The sequence below is a fragment of the Rhinatrema bivittatum genome, chromosome 2 (assembly GCF_901001135.1).
Source record: "Rhinatrema bivittatum chromosome 2, aRhiBiv1.1, whole genome shotgun sequence".
NCBI lineage: Eukaryota > Metazoa > Chordata > Amphibia > Gymnophiona > Rhinatrematidae > Rhinatrema > Rhinatrema bivittatum.
In genome coordinates, this window is record NC_042616.1 from 1,110,500 (window position 1) to 1,134,788 (window position 24,289).

Here is a 24,289-nt window from a genome sequence, read left to right on the forward strand (position 1 = left end):
ATGGAGGGAGGGGAGATTGATTAGAGAGTTACATAGTAAATGATGGCAGAAAAAACAAGTGGTCCATCCAGTCTGTCCAGAAAGTCTTTTTATATTTATTTTTATGTGTAGTTACAGTATGAATACAGTCCCATAACAGGTAGGTAGTAATACTGGCATATGGTACAGAATAAAAATAGTTCAAAATCATGGGAAAATAATGCACTGCAGTTTTATCAGGTCTGGAAAATTGCTCCCTTACTTCACCTTGGTAGGGGTTGCTACTGATTGCAGTTGGCGAGTGAAGGTGGCTTGGTCCCTTCACATTGATGGGGCCCATAGGTAATACATATGAGGCAGGAAGAAGATACTGTGCAACCATTCAGCTGCTGCTTCTACCCACAGAAGGGGGTTGTGGCCTTTCAGCAGTTCCTTTTGTTTTTCTTTGCCAGGCGAGAGGTGACTGAGGCCCTTCAGCAGCAGCTGCTGATGCTTCTCTCTGGCTGGAAGGAGGCTACTGGCACCCATCAGCTTCTGCTTCTAAGTGGAGCCCTTATGCTTATGATGCTTTTATGTGGCAGGATGGGAGGCTTCAGCTGCTGATGCTGCTACATATGTTTGGCAGGAGGGAGGTGACTGGAGCTCTTAAGCTGCTGGTTATATCTGGAAGGTGGGAGGGTAACCGATGTGATATTCCCAATGAACGTCGGTATATAAAATAAATTTTACTTGGGCATCCTCAGCTCTGTTCTCACCCATATGTGAGGACTACCATCCTGCTTGTCCTGTGAGAAAGCAGAGTTGCTTACCTGTAATAGGTGTTCTCACAGGACAGCAGGATGTTAGTCCTCACGAAACCTGCCCGCCACCCCACGGAGTTGGATTCACTTACAATTTCTTATTTTATTTTTTCGCTCGTACTTTTACTACAAACGAGACTGAAGGGGGACCCCTGCTGTATTCAGGGTTGATGCTATGCTGGGCATGTTCCAGTAGGTGCCAAGTCAAAGTTCTAGAAACTTTGACAGAAGTTTTCCGTGATTGGGTCCATCCTGATGATGTCACCCACATGTGAGGACTAACATCTTGCTGTCCTGTGAGAACACCTGTTACAGGTAAGCAACTCTGCTTTATTTTGGTTTTGTTTAGAAAATGTGGGGGATTGACATCTGACTTCCTCTACTGGTAAGCTCTTCTGGGAGTGGAGAGGGCAAAATGGATGATGAGGGTTAGGGAGGGGTGGGGGGAGGTGAAGAGGGCTGTTGGGTTGGGAAGGGAAGAGTGGATGGAGAAGGGTGGAGAGCAAAGGATTGGATATAGAAACTGATATTTAAATGATGGGATTTACTATGGTATTGATTAATGCTAAAGGGCATAATATACCAGTGAAAAGATAATTGCTGTTCAGAGAGGTTCAAAATTGCGTGCAGGCATAGTATTGATACAGGAAACCCACTTTCTTAAAGGGGATGCAAGATAATTGAAACATAAGGCTTTTGATGGGGTGGTGGTAGCGGCATCAATTGCAGCAGGGAAGAAATGTCCTTGGTTGGAGGTTCCAATCAGCAAAACACTGAAGGCAGTTATCCAAGGCACTCAGAAAGACACAGAGGGTAGATTTGTGCTTATTAATGTGAAGCTTGAAGGCATGTTGTTCATGATAGTGAATGTGTATGCTTCAAATTCTGATCGGGGCTAGTTTTTTGAGAGGATAAAGGAGCAAATGTTAACATTCGCTCAAGGTCCGCTGATAATTGGGGGGGATTTTAATTTAACTATAAAACCAGAAGTGGCATCTTTGGGATGAGCCTTTAAGTGACATAGAGGGAAATTACTGGATATGAATATAGAACATTGAATCTTATAGATGTCTGGATGATCTTCCAGGGACTACACATGCTATTCAATTCCACATGGTACTTATTGTCGCCATGATTTTATTTTGGTGGAGAACTCTTTGATTGGGGGGGAGGGGAGGATATTAAAGCAGGGATAGAGTGCTGTACCCAGTCAGATCATGCTATTATATGGATACAGTTGCGGGGGTGCTGACGCCTAGTGGAAGTTCCATGTGGAAGCTGAATGAGACTCTACATATGGATGTATAGTGGCTGGGAAGACAGAAGAAGATATAAGGGAGTATTTGGAATTTAACAGGAATAGGGAGGTAAAAACAGAGCATGGTATGGGATGGTCTAAAAGCGGTTATAAGGAGTAAATTAATCACATGGGCTTCTTGGAAAAAAATGTGAGACACAAGCAAATTGATTCTTTGCTGGTTGATATTAGGAGACTAGAAGCTCAGGATAAAAGGGTAGGATCCCAAAATATATGTCAGCTTCTGGAAAAGGATAGGAGAGCGTTAAAGTATCAGTATGTGGATTCTAGCCAGTATCAGTTGCTGTTAGTGAAACAAATGCATTTTGAATCTGGAAATAATGCAGTCATTTATTTCATCCAGAAACTGCTTCCTTGGCATGTCCTGATGTGATTTTTACCCAGTCAGTGCCAGGGTAATTGAAATCACCCGTTATTACAGTGTTGCTATTTTTGTTAACTTCCCTAATTTCTGTTAGCATTACATTGTTTGTCTGTTCAGGTAAATGGTAGTATACCCCCACTGTGATTTCATTTCCCTTCTCATATGGAATTTAATCCATAAAGATTCCACTCTACATTTTGGTTCTTGCAGAACTTGTATCCTGTTTGACTCTATGCTCTCTTTAACATATAGCACCACACCTCCCCCAATTTGAACTGTTCTGTCATTGTGATATACTGTATTTTTCGCTCCATAAGACGCACTTTTTTCCCCCAAAAGTGGGGGGGAAATGTCTGTGCGGCTTATGGAGCGAATATGAAAAAAAACCCCCAATAATTAACTACAATCCCCCCACCCTCCTGACCCCCCAAGACTTGCCAAACGTCCCTGGTGGTCCAGCGGGGGTCCGGGAGCGATCTCCTGCTCTTGGGCCATTGGCTGCCAGTAATCAAAATGGCGCCGGTGGCCCTTTGCCCTTACATTGTCACAGGGGCTGGGCCGTCCATTGCTCGTACCATGTGACGGGGCAGACCAATGGCACCAGTGAGGGGGTATTTGGAACCAGTAATTACCATGCTGCTGCAAGTGAGATGCCCTGCTACCTCTTTAGCCTATTCCAGGGTATGGAAGGTGTTTGAGACCTGGTGTGGACAACAGGAATTGGACCCTCTTCAGGTGTCTGGTGTCCCATATTTGTCTTTCTCACAGGACAAGCAGGATGGTAGTCCTCACATATGGGTGACATCATCAGGATGGAGCCCAATCACGGAAAACTTCTGTCAGTTTCCAGAACTTTGACTGGCCTCTACTGGGCACCAACCCTGCAGCCAGCAGGGGGTCCCCCTTCAGTCTTCTTTTTTCCGCTCAGTAGTAACCTCGCGGTTTAGGAGCTTAGAAGAGATTCCTGACAGGAATTTTCCTCACGGAGTTAATTAAACTTAAATTGCCCACAGGGGTCCCTCATCTAACTTTTCTCAGGCCGCGGTACTCCGGTAAGTTTTTGACCGTCTTTCGTCGATTACCGTCGAGTTTGGCCCCTCGCGGCCAACTGGCCCGTCGACCGTAACCACTGCTCGATCTTTTTCGATGGCCATGGTGACAGGGTTTCTTCGGTGACCAGACTGTACTCGTACCATGTCTATCACAGACCCTCATGGGTTCTGTTGTAATGTGTTTAGGCCGTGAGCATGATGTCCTGACTTGCACCCAAATGTGCCCTCATGACACCAAAAGGTCGCAAAGCCAGAATGGAGAAGATGGGACTCCTCCTTCCGTGCTCACACCTCGACGCCATCCATCGCATCGACGTCATCGGAACCGGTACCGTCGAAGTCGCACCAGCATCGACCACTGTCCGGTGACCGTCCGCCCATCGACGTCTTCATGGCCAGCGACTCCCGTTTCTCCCCCTCAAGATCGAGGGGATCGTAGGGGAGAAAACATCGCCATCGGCATCGTAAGTCTCGGACTGTCGAGGGAGCGAAATCATCGACCTTGCCACTGTCCGAGCCACCATCGAAGAAGCCCCGTCCAGGAATGGCACCGACCATTCCTTGCGACCGGGACATTGAGGCCACCCTCACCCGATTGGGTTTGGGAGTCGCGATTACGCCTGTAAGGTGGTCCCTCCGACTGTGCCTCTGCCTCCCTTCTTCCGTCACGGAGCCGGGGCTGCTTGCTCCAGGTCTCCGGGAAGAAACTGGACCGGCTGGTCCAGGAGGCCATCGACAAGGCGATTGCAACGGCGTCCAGGTTCCTTCGGAACCGACACCGGAACCGAGAGTGGAAGCGGTCACCGACCCGATGACAACAGCGCTGGCACCGCTGTCTATCACCGGATGGAGGCGCTCATGACTGCCCTTCACCAGTGATTCCCAGGTCTCCGATGGCTCCGGTGCGCTCCCCGTTGACAGCTTCATCGGGAGGAGAAACACCGTACCGCATTCCTCCTTCGGGAGTACTGCCTCAGCCATCGATGACAATTCGTCCCTCGCCACCGATTCATTCATCGGGGATGATACGCACATCGCCGCCATCGATGCCTTCGATACCGGCACCGATGCCTTCCAGGCCGTCCACAGTGCCCCCGGTGATTCCTTCTCGATTTTCTCGGAGCCTCAGCCTGTGGGCCTTCGGGATATCCAGCCCCCTTCTCGTTCTACAGGTCAGTCTGCTGATCCTTATGACACTGGGGTAATGATACTTCCACAGACACTGATGACTTACCTTCACCTCCCTCTCCTGCTGAAAGTAGAAAGCGTTCTCCTCCAGAGGACCTTTCATTAATTTTGTGAAGGAAATGTCGGAGTTGGTCCCTTTTCAGCTTCAGACGGAGCAGGATGATAGGCACCAGATGAAGGAGCTCCTCCAGTTCCTGGATGCCCCTAAAGTGATCACTTCTATTCCCATTCATCAAGTTCTTCTTGACCTCCTCAAAAAGAACTGGGAAAACCTTGGATCCGTTGCCCCAGTCCATAGAAAAGCTGACATTCCCTATTTAGTACAATCAGCCCTTGGCTTTCAAACATCTCAGCTCGACCACCACTCAGTGGTGGTGGAATTGGCTCAAAAGAAAGCAAAAAGGACGAAGCCTCACTCATCTACCCCTCCTGTTAAGGAACACAAGTTCCTAGACAATATTGGTCGAGTGTTCCAAGGGGCCATGCTGATCTCCAGAATTGCTGCTTACCAGCTGTATATGACCAAATACAATAGGGTCATTTTCAAGCAGATACAGGACTTCTCTGAAACCCTGCCTGACCAATTCCAACAACAGCATCAAATCCTTGTCAACAAGGGGTTTGAGGCAGGAAAGCATGAGATAAGAACAGCTTACGATATCTTCGACACCTCTACTAGAGTGTCTGCAGATGCCATTTCGGCAAGACGATGGGCCTGGCTCAAATCTTCTGACCTTCGCCTAGAAGTACAAGACAGGCTGTCTGACCTGCCATGTGTAGGAGACAATCTGTTCGGTGAACAGATCCAGCAAATAGTGGCTGAATTTAAGGAGCATCATGAGACCCTTAAACAGCTCTCATCGATACCTTCTGACTTCCCTTCAAGGCAGCCCTTTAGGAAAGACTCTAAGAAGTCATTCTTCCGTCCAAGGAAGTACTATCCTCCACCAGCAAGGTCCCGAACTACGAGGCCTTCTCAAAAACCTCAGCCTCGCCAGGCCCGAAAGCAAAAGCCGCAAGCAGCTCCCCAGCCGGGACCTGCTTCAGGTTTTTGACTTTCAGTTGGAGAGCAGCAGCATGATTCCTCTGCCAAGCATACCAGTGGGAGGTCGATTGTGCCACTTTCACGGCATGTGGCAATCAATCACAACCGACCAATGGGTGCTAGCAATCATTGCTCAGGGTTACCACCTAAACTTTCTTGTTCTTCCACCGGACTCACCACCTCTGCAAGCATGGGGAGTATCCGACCATTCTGTCCTGGAGCAGGAGGTTTCCCTTCTTCTCCAGTTAAGAGCAATAGAACCCATCCCTCTCTCGCAGCAAGGCCTAGGGTTCTATTCCCGATACTTTTTGATCCCCAAAAAATCCGGGGGAGTTCGTCCAATTCTGGACCTACGTGCTCTCAACAAGTACCTACACCGAGAAAAGTTCAAGATAGTAACCTTGGGCTCGCTTTCTACCTCTTCTGCAAAGAGGAGACTGGCTCTGCTCTCTGGACCTTCAGGAAGCATACACACACATTGCGATAACTCCAGCTCTCATCGCAAGTACCTCAGGTTTTTAGTAGACCCAAAGCACTATCAATACTGCGTGCTTCCGTTTGGCCTAGCATCGGCACCACGAGTCTTTACCAAATGTCTCGTGGTTGTTGCAGCTTTTCTCAGGAAGAAGGTGTTCACTTCTACCCCTATCTCGATGACTGTTAATCAGGGCTCTAACCCAGCCGCTCGGTCGTCCCTCAATTGACCCTACACACTTTAATTTCTCTAGGATTTCTCATCAATTACGAGAAATCCTATTTAGTCCCATCTCAAACTTTGTCGTTCATTGGGGCAGACTTGGACACCTTACAGGCAAAAGCCTTTCTACCTCAACAACGAGCACTAACTCTCGTGTCTCTTGCTCACCAGTTGCAGTCTCAGCATACAGCAACAGCTCGCCAATTTCCTCGTCCTTTTAGGAACATGGCGCACTCAGTCAATGTCACACCAATGGGCCCACCTGGCCATGAGGCTCACTGCATTGGACTCTGAGGTCACAATGGATTCAAGCTGTTCAGCCTCTGTCGACCATTGTCCACATCACCGACTCACTCAGTCTGTCTCTCGGCCTGGTGGAAAAAATCACAACAATCTCCTCCAGGGACTGCCCTTTCAAGTGCCAGATCCTCAACTCATCCTCACCACCGACGCTTCCAACCTCGGGTGGGGAGCCCACGTGGACAATCTACAGACACAAGGGTCTTGGTCTCCAGAGGAAGCCAAAACATCAAATAAACTTCCTAGAACTTCGAGCAAATGCGATATGCTCTCAGGGCTTTCAGGAACGCCTATCAAATCACGTCATCCTGATTCAGACGGACAACCAGGTGGCTATGTGGTACATCAACAAGCAGGGAGGCACAGACGCCTTTCTTCTGTGTCAGGAAGCTGCGCAGATTTGGGCGGAAGCCCTATCCCACTCGATGTACCTCAGAGCCACCTACGTGCCGGGAGTGGACAATGTCTTGGCAGACAAACTGAGTCGTGTCTTCCAACCGCACGAGTGGTCTCTCAGCCCCTCGGTAGCGGTCTTTCATCTTCCAACAATGGGGTTATCCCCAGACATACCTCTTTGCATCCCCTCAGAACCACAAAGTCGACAATTTCTGCTCCCTCATTCGGAGCGAGCGCTCTCAGCCCAGAGATGCATTCTCCCTCTCGTGGGCAACCGGTCTGCTCTATGCATTCTCTCCACTTACTCTTCTCTCGAAGACTCTCGTGAAGCTCCATCAGGACAAGGGAACCATGATCCTGATAGCACCTCACTGGCCATGCCATGTGTGGTTTCCCATTCTCCAGGATCTCTCCATCCGCAGGCACATTACCTTGGGAACGAACCCGCATCTGATCACTCAAAACGAAGGATGCCTACGCCATCTCAATCTTCAGGCCTTGTCCCTGATGGCATGGATGTTGAAAGGTTAATCCTTCAACCACTTAACCTTTCAGATTGGTTTCTTGTGTCCTGATTGCTTCACGGAAGCCTTCCACAAGAAAATCTTATTCCTATAAGTGGAAAAGGTACACATCATGGTGCACTTCGCAGTCCCTTGATCCCTTTTCCTGTCCAATCCCAAGGTTTTTGGACTATCTCTGGCATCTGTCAGAGTCAGGTCTAAAAACCTCTTCTATTAGAATGCATGTCAGTGCGGTAGCCGCCTTCCATAAAGGTGTCAGGGATGTCCCTATATCAGTACAACCACTCGTAACACGATTTTTGAAGGGCTTGCTCCATATCAAGCCACCTTTATGTCCTCTGGTTCTTGGTTGGCTCATGAAACCACCATTCGAGCCTCTTAACTCCTGTGACCTAAAATATCTCACATGGAAAGTGATTTTCCTATTAGCTATCACTTCAGCTCGCAGGGTTAGTGAGTTACAGGCCCTAGTTACACTTACTTACACTAAACTCCTGCAGGACCGGGCGGTACTCCGCACTCACCCTAAGTTTTTACCCAAGGTAGTTTCGGAGTTTCACATTAATCAATCCATCATACTACCTACCTTTTTTCCCAGGCCCCATTCCAATCCAGGGGAACAGGCTCTGCATACCCTTGACTGTAAACGGGCTCTAGCTTTCTATCTAGACCGTACAGTTGCCCACAGGAAGAGCACTCAGTTATTCGTCTCTTTTCCATCCCAACAAATTAGGGCAACCTGTGGGTAAGCAGACCCTCTCCTCCTGTTGGCGGACTGCATATCTCTTTGCTACCAGCAAGCAGGCATTCCTTTCAAGACCGTGTTTAAAGCACACTCTGTGAGGGCCATGGCAACTTCAGTGGCACACCTGCGATCGGTGCCGCTTCCTGACATTTGCAGGGCTGCCACGTGGAGTTTTCGCCACACTTTCGCAGCCCACTATTGCTTGGACAAAGCTGGAAGACAAGATTCCATCTTCGGCCAGTCTGTCCTGTGTAACTTATTTCCAACGTGACGTACCTACACCCTTCCGCCTGCCCGGTGGGGTTCAGGATGCCCTCTACCAAATTCTACCCCAGTTGTTGTGCCTGTTGCACGCCATTGGGTACATTTGGTGCATGTTCGGACATCCTCAGCTCGGTACTCACCGATATGTGAGGACTACCATCCTGCTTGTCCTGTGAGAAAGCAAATGTTGCTTACCTGTAACAGGTGTTCTCACAGGACAGCAGGATGTTAGTCCTCACGAAACCCGCCTGCCGCCCCGTGGTGTTGGGTTCGTAACATTTTGTTATTTTATTTTCGGCACTGCCTGTAGCTTTCAAATAAGACTGAAGGGGAACCCCTGCTGGCTGCTGGGTTAGTGCCATGCTGGGCATACCCAGTAGGGCCAGTCAAAGTTCTGGAAACTTTGACAGAAGTTTTCCGTGATTGGGCTCCATCCTGATGATATCACCGATTTGTGAGGACTAACATCCTGCTGTCCTGTGAGAACACCTGTTACAGGTAAGCAACATTTGCTTTTTGCAGGTGGTTTTATCCAAAGGATTAGCCATAGTTTTCCTTTGGGTCTAGGTTTCCGCTTTGGGTTGTCTCAGAGGGAGAGTCCAGGGGGAAGGCCTTGGGCAGCCCTCCAGATTGTGGTGCGTTTTCTTACGAGGAGTCAAACATCTCCTTCCACTTCTGCGTCACATTTGTCTGGATTGGAATCTTAATCTCGTGCTACAGGTCCTTTGCGAGGAGCCGTTCAAGCCTCTGAATCGGGTATCTTTGAAGATCCTGACTCTGAAGACAGTCTTTTTGGTAGCTATCTGTTCGGCTAGAAGGATTTCAGAATTGCAGGCGCTTTCGTGGCGTGATCTGTTCTCTGGATATCGTCCGATACGGTTGCCTTGCATACAGTACCTTCATTTCTTCCTAAGGGTGTGTCGGGTTTTCATGTAAACCAATCAGTGGAGTTACCCGGGTTTCCAGATTGGGCTTGAGATCCCTCAATGGGCCGAGAACTTCACCTTTGGATGTGAGACAGGTGGTATTACATTACTTGAAAGTCACTAATGCTTTTCATCGTTCTGATCATTTGTTCATCCTGTGTAGGGGGAGCAAAAAAAGGGCGAAAAGAGGCGTCTAAGGCTTCTTTTGTCTCATTGGTTGAAAGAGATGAATCTCTGGCAGCTTATGTATCAAAAGGAAGAGTGGTTCCAGTGAGTCTTAGAGCACATTCAACTTGAGCTCAGGCACCATCCTGGGCTGAGTGTCAACTGGTGTCTTCCCAAGAGATCTGTAGCGCCGCGGTGTGATCTTCATTGCACACTTCTAACCTAAGCATTACAACCTACCCCTTTTTGGAGAGAGTGTTCTTCGAGTGGGTCTTTTGGGTTCCCGACCAGTTTAAGAGGGCTTTGGTACATCCCGCTTGTCTGGACTGATCTGGGTATGTTCAGAAAAGGAAAATTGGTTCTTATGTGCTAATTTTCGTTCCTGTAATACCACATGGGGATGGCTTGCGGGAATGACAGCTACTACCTGGAGATTAATAACCTTATTCAATAAACATACACACGGTTAATGCGACTCCAACATTGCTCTACGCTTCAACGGCAAGAGGAAATGTGGAAAAAAAGATTTGCCTTCACAAAAAAGTGGGGGAGTAGCTTGCTTGTTACGGTGGTTACTACCCCGAATCAATTAAGCCTGATACTTCACTTGGAATGCATATCCAGCGCAGCTCACTGCTTCAACGGTGGGTGGTGGTGGTGGGAGGGGGGAATGAAGAAAGGAGCCTGCCCCTTTGTTCGCCCCTTCGTGCACCCCAAGATCACATCCCCCAGCCCACTCTTCGCCCGATCAATAAACACCTTAACGGACACTCTCCCTTCCTAACCCCTGGTCCACATCCCCCTCACCCTTCACCCAATACCCCCACTCACCCCTCCCTCACTCCCAGGCCAACATCCAGGGATGCCTACAGCACACACAGAGCCAACACCCTACCTCCACCTCCCCCCTCCCCCCCTCCCCACCTCCCCACCCAGCACCACCATGCATACCTACCCCAAATTACCCCTTCTGTACTGCAACTGCCTCCACACATTAGACATCACACCACCCCCCCCCCCCCACTGAAGGCGCCTCACCCAAATCCCCACCACCCTCAACAACCCCCTCACGGCCCTCTCAATACTCTCTCTGCTACTCATCAACGCACAATCCATCTCCGAAAAAATCCCTATCCTACATGACCTCCTAACAGATAACCACCCTGACATCTTCTGCATCACTGAAACATGGCTCAAAAAATCAGACAGAGCCCTAATCAACCAATTCCCCCAAGCAACATACAACATCTTCTCCCTACCCAGACCTAAAAGGAGGTGGCCTTCTCCTTATAGCCCGTAAAAAGCTCAATCTCACATACATCCCCATCAACACTCCCCCCCCCCCCCACTAGAAATTGGCCTCTTCAAATCCAAAAACCTCCAAATCCTCCTACTATACGCCCCTCCCAAATGCCTAGATCAAAACCTTTCCACCCTCATCGAAACCATCTCCTCACAAATCAACATGGATCTACCTGCCATAGTATTAGGAGACTTCAACCTCCACATGGACATCTCCCCACTCCCTCCCCAATGCAAACTCCTCCTCGACACCATGACTGCAATGGACTTCAAGTAAATCATTCACTCCCCAACACAAAAATCAGGTCACACCCTCGACCTGATATTCATCAACAATAAAATCTCAACATCCAACAGCCCACCCACCACCACCAGCATCCCCTGGTCTGATCACAAACTTATCCAGACCACCCTACATATCAAAACCCTTCCCCCTCACAACAACTCCAAAAATTTCCACAAACCTTGCTCCAGTGATGACCTTACCGAAGCACTCCCCAGCGCCCTTACCACCTTAGACCTCAACGATCCAAAGACTGCTATCAACTCCTGGCTCAACATTAATGCAGAAATCGCCAAAAGCAAATGCCCTATTATCTCCAAAGCAATCACCAACAACAACTCCTACAAAACCCCTTGGTACACCCCGGAACTGAAAAACTCTAAAAGACTCCTCCAACAAGCCGAAAAAACATGAAGACATCCCACTCCTTCCCACCTCGACAGCTACAGAAGCTTACTCCATACCTACAGAACCGACACCAACAAAGCCATGCGAGAGTTCTACAGAAAGAAAATCCATCAACATGTGCACAACCCCAGAGCCCTTTTTGACATCATCTCCAAACTAACACAACCCAACCTCGTTGCTCCAACCACAGACAACGCAAAGACCTGCCAGGAACTCGCCCGCTTCTTCTCCGATTAAGTCATCAAACTCATAATTCTCAGCCTCCACACAAAAGAAGAAACAACGACCCCACCCATTGAAGCACTACCCACCTGGTCCAACTTCAAACTCATCGCCTCTATCGAAGTCAAGAAAATCATACAGAAAATCAACCCTGCATTACACCCCATCGACCCCATCCCAGTCAAGACTCTCAAACTCATCCTAGATATTATTGCCAAACCCATTGCCGACATAAATACCTCACTTGAACAAGGCATCTTCCCAGAAGCCCTGAAATGTGCCATAATGAAACCCATTCTCAAAAAACCACACCTCGACCCCACCGACCTTTCCAACTACATGCCCATCTCAAATCTCTCATTCATAGCCAAGATCATCGAGAAGCATGTGAATCTCCAACTCTCCGAACACCTAGAAAACCAAAGCATCCTGTACCCCACCCAACATGGCTTTAGAAAATCGCTCAGCACCTAGACCCTCCTCTTATCTCTAACAGACACAGCTCTACGAGGCATCGACACCGGCCAGTCCTACCTCCTCATCCTTCTCGACATCTCTGCTGCCTTCGACACCATAAACCATGACATACTAATCACACGACTAACAGAGATTGGGCTAATTGAAAACACCATCAAATGGTTTCAATCCTACCTATCCAACAGATCCTACAAAGTTAACTTCAACAACTGTGAATCAGACCAATTCCCACTCCCCCATGGAGTACCTCAAGGATCATCCCTCTCCTTTACCCTGTTCAATATATATATGCTCCCCCTCTGCAAACTCCTCTCCAGCCTGGACCTCTCATTCTACATCTACGCAGACATCCAGATTCTTCTCCCCATCAAAGAAAGCATTTCAGACACCATCGCATATTGGGATTCCCTCTCCATCCAAATAAAGAACCTCCTCACCCAGCTATCGCTCACCCTCAATCACAAAAAAAACAGAAATCCGTACACCATTTCAAACAAACCCTTAACAAAAACCATCCAAGACCTCACGCCAGTCAGCCTAACCTCAATCCTCACCAATGAAGTCAGAGATGCTGGGGTATCACCCTCGACTCCGAACTCAATTGAAAAAACACATCAACCTAACTATCAAGAAGGCTTTTACAAACTCCAAGTCCTCAAACCTCTTCTATTCCACCACGATTACCGCACAGTACTACAGTACCTCATTCTCTCCAAACTCGACTACTGTAACTCCCTCCTCCTCGGACTACCTGCCTCTACCACAAAACCTCTACAGCTGCTGCAAAATGCAGCAGCCAGATCTCTCACAAACACCAATCGCTCATCACACATCACTCCCATCCTAAAAAAACTCCACTGGCTCCCCATAATGCACAGGTCACAATACAAAATCCTCACCCTCCTCCACAAAACCATCTACAATGGAAAAAACAACTGATCTATAGACCCTCCCCAACCCCATGATTTCCAGAGAAAACTGCGGTCCCAAAACAGGCCTGCTTGCCATCCCCCACACAAAACTAGCCCGCCTTACCTCCCTCAGACAATGTACTTTCTCAGTAGCTGGCCCCACCCTCTGGAACAAGCTACCCTCCCAACTCAGACTGGAACCTTCCAATCATTTAAAAAACAATTGAAGACATGGCTATTCCACAAAGCCTACCAACACACAGGCTAACCCCCCCTCCATACACCTGCCCCACCCCTATGCCCCCCTGTACCCCCTAAGACTCCTTAATCACAAGATATATATCGTTTACATGTCACACTGTGTATTCTATTACTATCTCATGCCACATTGTATATATTGTATCTTAGTTTATTTTTGAAGAGGCCCCCTAGCCCAGTCCAACTTCTGACTCCCTCAACTTCCTTTGCTTAATTTATATTGTTACTTTTGTTCTTTGTTGACCCATTAAGTTTAAGGTTACAATGTACAATAGTATGACACCCCTGTCATGCTATTACACCTGTTATAATGTGAACCGATGTGATGTACTCCAACGAATGTCGGTATATAAAATAAAATTAAAAAAAAAAAAAAAAGAGGATTTATATTTAAACAACCAACAAGGACTGAATTGCACAGGCTGGGTAAACAAATAAGTGTGGGAGTAGATTGCTTATTGCGGCAATTACTACCCTTAACCAATTAAGCCTGATACTTCACTTAGAAGCAGTTCCAGCACTGCTAGCTACATCAGTGGCAGGGGTGGAAGGTAAATAGAACCAAAAAGTTACAAAATAAGGCCAAGAGTATCAGATAAGTATGAGAAATAAATAAGTGTGAAAGCTTGCTGAGCAGGACTGGATGAGGCCGTTTGATCTCTTCTTCTTCTGCCGTCATTTTCAGTGTTTCTATATGTTTCTATAGATCAGTCCAGACGCCCGCCCTGAGGATCTCTGCCGAAAGACTGCTTGGTCTATTGCTGTATTTATTTGCAAAGCAGATTTGCCCTTTTTTGCCTTCAATTTCTAGGTTTAGCGTTTTCTGCATGGTTATCTAGTTGGTCGGGGTATCCATGTTGGGAGCCTCATTCGCTCTTTATTTTTTTTATCTTGGCTTGGGTATTGATTAATACTGAGGGACTGCAGGTGGCACTCTCGTATATGTGGCAGTGCCCAAAGTTTTCTTCTCTACCTCCATTTACTGGTGGGGATGAATAAAACCCGCTTGTCTGGACTGATCTGTGATATTACAGGAACGAAAATTAGCAGGTAAGAACCAATTTTTCTATAACCCCTAGCTTGCTGCTGGACTTCTGTCTGCATCTTAGTTTTATTAAGTTGCTAAAGTTGTAATGCTGATTATGGAGTAGGTACATTTCTCAATTTTCAGGGTTTTAAATTGCTTGGTGTCTTTTGAAGTCTAAGGTTTTTAAATTGATACCTCTGTGACTTATGCTAATTTGTGAATGACCAGCAACAAATCTAAAATTGGTCAGGGTTAACTGTTTGATATTGAAACTTGACTCTTATTTAGATTTCCTTTTAAATGGGTTGGAAGATACCTATAACAGAAAAAGAACTTGGAGTGGGTGTGAGTTGGGCGGGGAGAGAATGGACCCATAACTAGTGACAATTTCCAGGATAACAGACTTATCACCTTTTCAGGTCAAGAGACCTTTGTAAACTTCCAAAAATACTACCTTATATTACTTTGCAAGCACACTAAAGAAATCCCTTCTATTTCCTAGCCTGCTTTTTGTTATAATTCAAGGCCCAAATAAACTAAAGAAATCTCTCACTCTTACTAGGCTTTCTGATATGCAACTGACAATACTTGCTAGTCTAATCCTTGGTTCTCCTTCTTGGACAAAAAGTGCACCACATTATTGTACCCCCTGAGGCTAACATGTATATTAAAATTCCTGACAATCCATAATTTAATCAAAGACTGATCCAGCCATAGATTTAGCATAGGCAGAAAATTGGGGGGGAGGGATGATAAATAATTAAAAAAACAAAACAAAACATAAGTAGTGGGTTTTACTACCAGGCAATCAATTAGGTCTATGTGGGTGGGATTCAACTAGCTCAACTGCTAATTTGGAGTGATAAATGAATGTAACACTCCTGTCTTTTCCCAGAAAGTATGGCACATTTATAATACCTTAAATCATGTGGACAAAGCTAAGTTAATGTGACATTGTCACCCTCTACTGCTCATGTCTGTTAAAACTAACAGTTGCAGCTAGTGTCAGATCTATAAAGAACCTTTATTTCAAACAGATGAAATGTTAAGCAAACAAGTATGCACATTATCTTCCCTAATACTTTTACTGAAAGCACCTAATTTCCCTTGCTCTTACTGCCACAGCTCATGGCGTTGGTCTTCCAGATATCACTGGAATAAAATTGATAACAGGTAACTGAAATGAATAATAAGCAGATATTACACTGCGCTCCAGGGTATTGCACTAAGGCACACAAAGGAGTATGACTGTTTGGCACAGCCTTTTGGGGCTGGCCCCACATGTGGAAAACATGGTCCTTGACCTATGATGATTTTGAAGCAGCATCAAGAGTCTACGCCACAGTAATCAGTATTCGCAGAATCACTTGGCTGCGAGCCTCTGTTCTCCGTCCTGAAATGCAAGAGTGACTCGCTTATGTGCTCTGTACTTCCCCAGGTGGCCTCAAGGTCCAGGCACCATAGGCCAGCCTCTCTGATCACTGTATTGCTGGCTGGGACCGAGCCTATAGGGATCCCTACTCCACTAGTCATGGTGGGGAGAAACCTGTGTACTCTTCGGGATGTGGATGCTCTGACAGTGGTCTGGGTGATGATCCCTCTTCTTCCTCTGACAGAAGTAAGTCCCCACCAGAGGACCTCTTCTTTGCAGGGTTTATTTGGTTGATGGTAGAGGCCATCCCTTTTACTTTAGAGTTGGAGGAAGAAACCAGGCACAAAATACTGGATATCCTCTAATATATGGAGTTTCCTAAAGAGATTATGGCAGTCCCAGTGTACGAGATCCTTCAGGAGTTGCTGTTTAGTATGTGTGAGAACCCCCTCACAGGGCTCCCATCAACAGAAAGGCAGACATGGTATATCTTGTCCAAAAGACTCACAGATTTGACAAACAGCAGATCCCACATCAGTCTGTGATGGTTGAATCCATTGTCAAGAAGGCCCAAGCGCTCTAGGACCCACTCGGTGTCCCCAGGGAGGGATCCTAGGGCCATGGACACACTTAGGAGAAAGGTTTTCCAGAGTGCTGTGCTTATTGCCTGCATAGTGGCATTACCAGCTCTTTATGGGCCAGTATATGCGGGACATTCTGAAGCAGGTGCAGGAGGTTGACATAGAATTTCCTCAGAAGCAGTAATACACCCTTCATTCACTGGTGATTAAGGGTGTGAACTGTGGAAAACATGGTCCAGTTGATCTATGATGATTTTGAAGCAGCGTCAAGAGTCTATGCCAGAGTAATTGGGCTTCGCAGACTCACTTGGCTGCGAGCCTCTGTTCTCCATCTTGAAATGCAAGAGTGACTCACCAATGTGCTCTGTACCAGAGAGAATCTCTTCTGAGATCGAGTAAAGGATGTGGTGGCACAGATTTGTGAGCACTATGCAACGTTCCAGCAGTTCTCCACGGCCACTTAGGACCCAGCTTCCTCATCCAGGAGGTACTCAAAATCTAACCAGAGGAAGTCTTTCTTCCACCTGAGGAGGCACTATCCTCCTCCGTTTTGGTCCCATCAGCAAAAAGCCTACATCTCTTAGTCCAGTCTCAACACTAACTTTTTTAGGGTTCACTTCAGTGTAATTCATGCTTATCACCACCATGTAGAAGATAAACCATCTCTATATTACCTTTAGATGTCAGGTTCTTGTTGGACTGGTGCAAGGTGTTGCATATAGGGAAAAATAACCCTTGCTGTAGTTACACGATGTTAGGTTCCATATTAGGAGCTACCACACAGGAAAAAGATCTAGGGGTCATAGTGGATAATACTTTAAAATTGTCAGCTCAGTGTGCTGCAGCAGTCAAAAAAGCAAACAGAATGTTAGGAATTATTAGGAAGGTAATGGTTAATAAAACGGAAAATGTCATAATGCCTCTGTATCGCTCCATGTTGAGACTGCACCTTGAATTCTGTGTACTGTTCTGGTTGCCGCATCTCAAAAAAGATATAGTTGCGATGGAGAAGGTACAGAGAAGGACAACCAAAATGATAAAGGGGATAGAACAGCTCCCCTGTGAGGAAAGTCTGAAGAGGTTAGGACTTTTCAGCTTGGAGAAGAGACGGCTGAGGGGGGATATGATAGAGATGTTTAAAATCATGAGAGGTCTAGAACGGGTAGATGTGAATCGGTTATTTACTCTTTCGAATAATAGAAGGACTAGGGGGCATTCCATGAAGTTAGCATGGGGCACATTTAAGACTAATCGGAGAAAATTCTTTTTCACTCAACGCACAATTAAACTCTGGAATTTGTTGCCAGAGGATGTGGTTAGTGCAGTTAGTGTAGCTGTGTTTAAAAAAGGTTTGGATAAGTTCTTGGAGAAGTCCATTACCTGCTATTAAGTTCACTTAGAGAATAGCCACTGTCATTAGCAATGGTAACATGGAATAGACTTAGTTTTTGGGTACTTGCCAGGTTCTTATGGCCTGGATTGGCCACTGTTGGAAACAGGATGCTGGGCTTGAATGGACCCTTGGTCTGACCCAGTATGGCAATTTCTTATGTTCTTATGTGTGTGAGACAGGAATACTGGGGGCATGATTGTAGTGTATAGTATATGTATGTGAGACAGGATCAGGGTTGTAGTGTATTGATATGTGTGTGTGACAGGGATCAATTGGGTCAGGGGTTGTAGTGTATAATATATGTGTGTGTGAGACAGGATCACAAGGGTCAGGTGATGTGTATAGTTGTGTGTGTGACAGAATCACATGGGTCAGAGTTATGTATAGTATTCATGTATGTGATGGGATCACTGGAGTCAGGGTTGAAGTGTACAGTATGAGTGTGAGACAGGATCACTGGGGTCAGGAATTGTGTATAGTATGTGTGTGACAGAATTACATGGGTCAGGGCTTGTAAAGTATAGTATATGTGTGTGATGAACATGATCACATGGGTCAGAGGTTGTAGTGTATAGATATATATGTGTGATAGGGATCACTGGGGTCACGGGTTGTAATGTATAATATATGTGTGTGAGACAGAATCACGTGGATCAGAGGTTATAGCATATAGTATGTTTGTGAGACAGGATCATGTGGGTCAGGGGTTGTAGTGTATAATATATGTGTGTGTGTAACAGAATTACATGGGTCAGGGCTTGTAAAGTATAGTATATGTGTATGAAACATGATCACTTGGGTCAGAGGTTGTAGTGTATAGATATATATGTGTGATAGGGATCACTGGGGTCAGGGGTTGTAATGTATAATATATGTGTGTGAGACAGAATCACGTGGGTCAGGGGTTGTAGTGTATAATATATGTGTGTGAGACAGAATCATGGGGATCAGAGGTTATAGCATATAGTATGTTTGTGAGACCGGATCATGTGGGTCAGGGGTTGTAGTGTATAATATATGTGTGTGTGTGACAGAATCACATGGGTCAGAGGTTGTAGTGTATAGATATATATGTGTGATAGGGATCACTGGGGTCACGGGTTGTAGGGTAACGTATATATATGTGTGTGTGTGACAGTATCACAGATGTGCCAGTTAAGTTTCATGAATCTGAATCAGGTGGTTGAGGCAAAAGTAGCAGAATGCAAGAAAGTCTTGGATGTGCACAGAAGATCCCTAATTGTGAAGAGTGGGTGGGGGGGGGGGGGGGGAGCCTGAGAAAAATGTGAATCTCATAGCATTGCTCTAGGAATGCGATTGGATCGCCTGGTTGGGCCTTATGGTCATTTTCTGCCATCTTATGTTTTCTGCTCTTGGTTTGTGTGCCTACCCCAGAGTATCTGTGTAGAGATCTCTGTGTTCCAGCCAGCAAAGGCATTCACACAATCACCTTCTGTTAATTCTATCTGCAACATCAATTAAATTGTTTGTAGAAACTAATTGAATGTGGCTTAATCACACATCTTAATAGCTTTACACGCTCTGAACTCACTGTTAATTCCAGTCATAAAGTGAAATGAGAGAACTAGCTGGGTAATTAGTGAGGAGGCTGCTGGAAGAATTAGCGTTTTATGGGTTGTAATAAAAGCAGGAGGCTGCTGACCGCTTTCAGACTGCAGAGAGGAGGCCTGGACTCTTCCTTTCTGCTCTTGCTGATGCTGAATATGCCTTCCTGGTAGTGCTGGCTGAAAGGCCTCAGCTTGGAGATTTCACAGGTATGGCTCCAGGGCTGCTTTTCTTTCACATATCTCATCTCTCCGTCCGTCCCTGTGTGCAGACTCCATATCAGTCTCTTTATTCTGAGGACAAAATAATAGTACGCCAATGGTAAATAGGCAGTATATAAATATTTAGTAAACATATGCCCTGGCTTCCATAATGAGGTTGAAAAGATCATTCATGAGGGGAGTAAAACAGCGCACAAATTGGAAGGTTTAAAAGCATGCATACTAATATGTATGCATTTGGGTCTGCTCACCTTAGCACGTTTATCCTGCATACGTTCTGACTGCTGATTTTCATCACACATTGTTTTTCCTTTGAAAATTTGCTAAAAGTGCACCATACAGTGCAAACAATGTAAACTATTTAAAATTCTCCCCATTATGTGCAGTCTCTGAATCACTGTTTGAGGATTCCTTATTTTCATACTTCTCTCTCTATCTCTTAGGATTACATGCAGAATGTTCATGGCAAAGAGATAGATTTGTTGAGGACGACTGTGAAAGTGCCAGGAAAGAGACCCCCAAGGGCGATAGGTGGGGCCCCCAGCGCTAGCCCTAAAACAAACGGGCTGGCTAAGGATAGGAGCCCCACTCAACTGACAGCCAACACAGGTAATATTTATTTATTTATTTGTTTGTTTGTTTGCCAGTTTTCTAGCCCATCTTTTCACAGCCATGTCCAATGCAAGTTACAATAAACACTCATAAATCACAATAATACATACAACCTGGAAACAGAAGTGCCGCGAGATTGGAGAAGAGAGCGGTGGTGGTCCCGCTACAAAAGAGTGGTAGAAGAAAGGAGGCTGGAAACTGCAGGCCAGTTAGCCTCACCTCAGTGGTGGGAAAATTAATGGAGAAGCTGCTGAAAGAAAGGATAGTGAACTATCCACAATCCGGTGGGTTGCTCGACCCGAGGCAGCATGGATTCACCAGGGGAAGGTCCTGTCAGATGAATCTGATTGATTTTTTTTGATTGGGTGACTAGAGAATTGGATCAGGGAAGAGCCCTTGATGTGATTCACTTGATTTTAGTAAAGCTTTTGATACAGTCCCGCATAGGAGACTATTGAACAAAATGAGAAGCTTGGCAGTGGAGTGAATTGCAATCTCGTTCCTTTATCCCCTTGTTAATTGTAACTGTATAAATGTATTTCACAGCGTTTGTTTATCCCCGTTGATCTGTAAACCGATGTGATATGCATATGAACGTTGGTATAGAAAATAAATAAATAAATAAATGGGATCTACTCTGAAGAAAGAATAGTGTTATGTGGAGTGCAACAGGGATCACTTTTGGGACTAGTTGTGTTCAATATCCTTGTGAACAACATTGTGGAAGGGATAGAAGGTAAAATCTGTCCATTTGCAGATGATGCTAAGATTTGCAACAGAGTAAACACACCTGAAGAAGTAGAGAAAATAAAAAGTGATTTAAGAAAGCTTGAGGACTGGTTGAGGATTTGGCAGCTGGGATTCATTGCCAAGAAGTGCAGTCATGCATCTGGTATGCGATAATCCAAAAGAGCTGTATATGATGTGCACGGACTGTGGGAGTGAACTGAAGGTGGCGAAGCAATGTGACAAGGCATTAGCTAAAGCCAGAAGAATTCTGGGCTGCATAGAGAGAGGAATAATCAGTAAGAAAAAGGAGGTGGTGATGCCCTTTTATAGGTTTTTGGTGAGGCCTCACCTTGAGTACTGCGTTCAGTACTTGAGCCCATATCTCTAAAAGAATAGAAACAAAATGGAGTTAGTTCAAAGAAGAACAACAGAAATGGTGTGGGGTGAGCTTCGGAAGACTTATGAGAAGAAGCTGAAGGATCTGAATATGTACATCCTGGAAAAGAGGAGGTGCAGGGGAGATATGATGCTGACCTTCAGATACTTGAAAGGTTTCAGTGATACACAATCGTTAAGCCTTTTCCATCAGAAAGAAATTGGTAGAACTAGGGGTCATGAAATGAAACTCCATGGAGGGCGACTGAGAACCAATATCAGGAAATGTTTCTTCATGGAGAGGATGTTGATGACAGGAATGCCCTTCTGGAGGAGGTGGAAAAGATGTTCTCACAGGACAAGCAGGATGGTAGTCCTCACATATGGGTGACATCACAGGATGGAGTCAAATCACGGAACACTTTTGTCAAAGTTTCTAGAACTTCGACTGGCACCTACTGGGCATGCCCAGCATGGCACTAAACCTGCAGCCAGCAGGGGTCCCTCTTCAGTCTTCTTTTTTCCGCGCAGTAGTAACTACGTGGGTTAAGGACTCCACAGAGATTACTGACAGGAATTTTCCTCACGGAATTACTAAAAACTTTCATACCCCATAGGGGTCCCTCCGAATTTTTGACTCCGCGGTACTCTGGTACGTTTTTACCTCTTTTTGGTCGATTCCCGTCGAGTTTGGCCCTCGTGGCCTACTGGCCGTTGACCGTACTGCGGCTAAATTCTTTCAAAGGCCATGGTGTCGGGGTTCCGTCGGTGCCCGGACTGTACTCGCACCATGTCCATAACAGACCCGCATAAAGTCTGTGTAATGTGTCTCGGGTGCGAGCATGATGTCCTGACTTGCACCAAATGTGCCTTAAAGACACCAAAAGGTCGCAATGCCAGAATGGAGAAAATGGAACTTCTCTTCCATTCTCAAACTCCGATGCCGTCAATTGCATCGACGTCATCTGAACCGGCACCGTCCACTGTACGCCAGTATCAGCCACCGGCCGGTGACCGTCCGGCGTAAACGACTTCTCAGCCTTCGACTACCTCTACTCCCCCTCAGGACCGAGGGGATCATAGAGAAAAACATTGGCATCGACACCAGAAGTCTTGGACCATCGATGAAGGAAAATCATCGTCCGAGCCGCCATCGAAGAAACACCATCCAGAAAAGCATTTCCAAGCCTTGAATAAAACCTCCTCTCACTAGCACTAACTCGTATGCAATAATGGAATGTAAACACGAATCAACCAACCTCAAACCCTCTCTCACTAATTCCTGCTGAATATTTATCATACTATTACCATTCACAACTGTGTCATATTTATTCATTTGATTACCTATGTACCGTTTCATAGTCTTATTTTTTCACTTGCTATTCTAATGTATCAATAGGCTGAAATGTAAATGTGCTGTTCAATTTCTCCCCTTCCATCCCAAGTTTATTTTCCTTGTTTTTTGTAACTTTCCCTCTCCCTTTTTCTGATTCACTGTATTTAAAGTTTAAGGTTCTTATTGAAAATATTGTTTTTTACGTTACGTTATGCTTTACACTCCTTGTTATTTGTAAACCGGGTTGATGTGATGCCTATCATGAAACTCGGTATAACAAAAACAATAAATAAATAAATAAATAAATAAATAAAAGGCACCGACCCTTTCTGCGACTGGGTCACCGAGGCAACCCTCACCCAGACGGGTATTGGGAGCTAGGACACCGCCTTTAACGGTGGTTCCTCCAGCTATGCCTCTGCCTCCTTCTTTCCTTCTGGAGCCGGGGCTGCTTGCTCCAGGTCTCCGTGAAGAACTGGACCGGATGGTTCAGGAGGCCATCGATAAGGTGATGTACAGACTCCAAGGTCCCCTGGTGCCAAAATCGGTGCCGGTCGCGGAACTGACCATCGATCCCATTCCGGCAGCATTGGCACCACTGCTCTCAAAGATGGAAGCGCTCATAGCCGCTTTTCCACCGATGGATCCTGGGTCACCAATGGCTTCGGTGCCTTCCCCGCTTACCCTGTCATTGGAAGGGGAAACACCGTTCCGCATTCCTCCATCGGGTATCCTTCTGATGCCTCAACCATCGATGCCGATGTGCCCATCGGCACCAGTGATCCATCCCTCGAGGCCTTCATCGGTGCCTCCAGTACTTCCCTCGATGGCTTCAGATCCTAGACCAGGACCTTCAGGAATACCATCGTCCCGTCCTTCTCAGGTTTCTACAGGAACAGGTGCTGATCCCTATGACACCTGGACTGACGATTCATCTCAAGTCACCGATGATTTACCGTTGCCACCTTCTCCTACTGAAAGTAGGAAGCATTCTCCTCCAGAGGACTTGTCCTTCATAAATTTTGTGAAGGAAATGTCTGAATTGGTTCCCTTCCAATTACAGACTGAGCAAGATGATAGGCACCAAATGATGGAGCTGTTACAATTCCTGGATGCTCCCAAGGAAATAACCTCCATCCCTATTCACCAGGTTCTTTTGGATCTCCTTAAAATGAACTGGGAACACCCTGGTTCTGTTGCTCCAGTCAACAGAAAAGCTGATACCACATATTTGGTCCAGTCAGCCCCAGGATTCCAGAAACCTCAGCTGGATCACCAATCTGTGGTTGTAGAATTGGCCCAAAAGAGGGCAAAAAGATCAAAAACCCCCATTCTCCCTTTCCCCCAGGTAAGGAACATAAATTCCTGGATGCCATTGGCTGGCGTGTCTTCTGGGATCAATGCTTATCTCTCAGATCGCCTCCTACCAGCTGTATATGACCCAGTACAACAG

General features: G+C 46.2%; 1 protein-coding gene across 2 annotated transcripts in view; it reads left to right on the top strand.

The window, feature by feature from the left end:
- The window catches only part of AGAP3 (ArfGAP with GTPase domain, ankyrin repeat and PH domain 3), a 1,011,227-nt gene that overhangs the window by 491,708 nt on the left and 495,230 nt on the right, over positions 1 to 24,289 (top strand). For both annotated transcript variants that reach the window (XM_029587235.1, XM_029587233.1), the window contains exon 11: positions 20,228 to 20,393. In XM_029587235.1, coding sequence (XP_029443095.1) covers positions 20,228 to 20,393 — 166 coding nt within the window. The remainder of the gene's footprint in view (positions 1 to 20,227; positions 20,394 to 24,289) is intronic.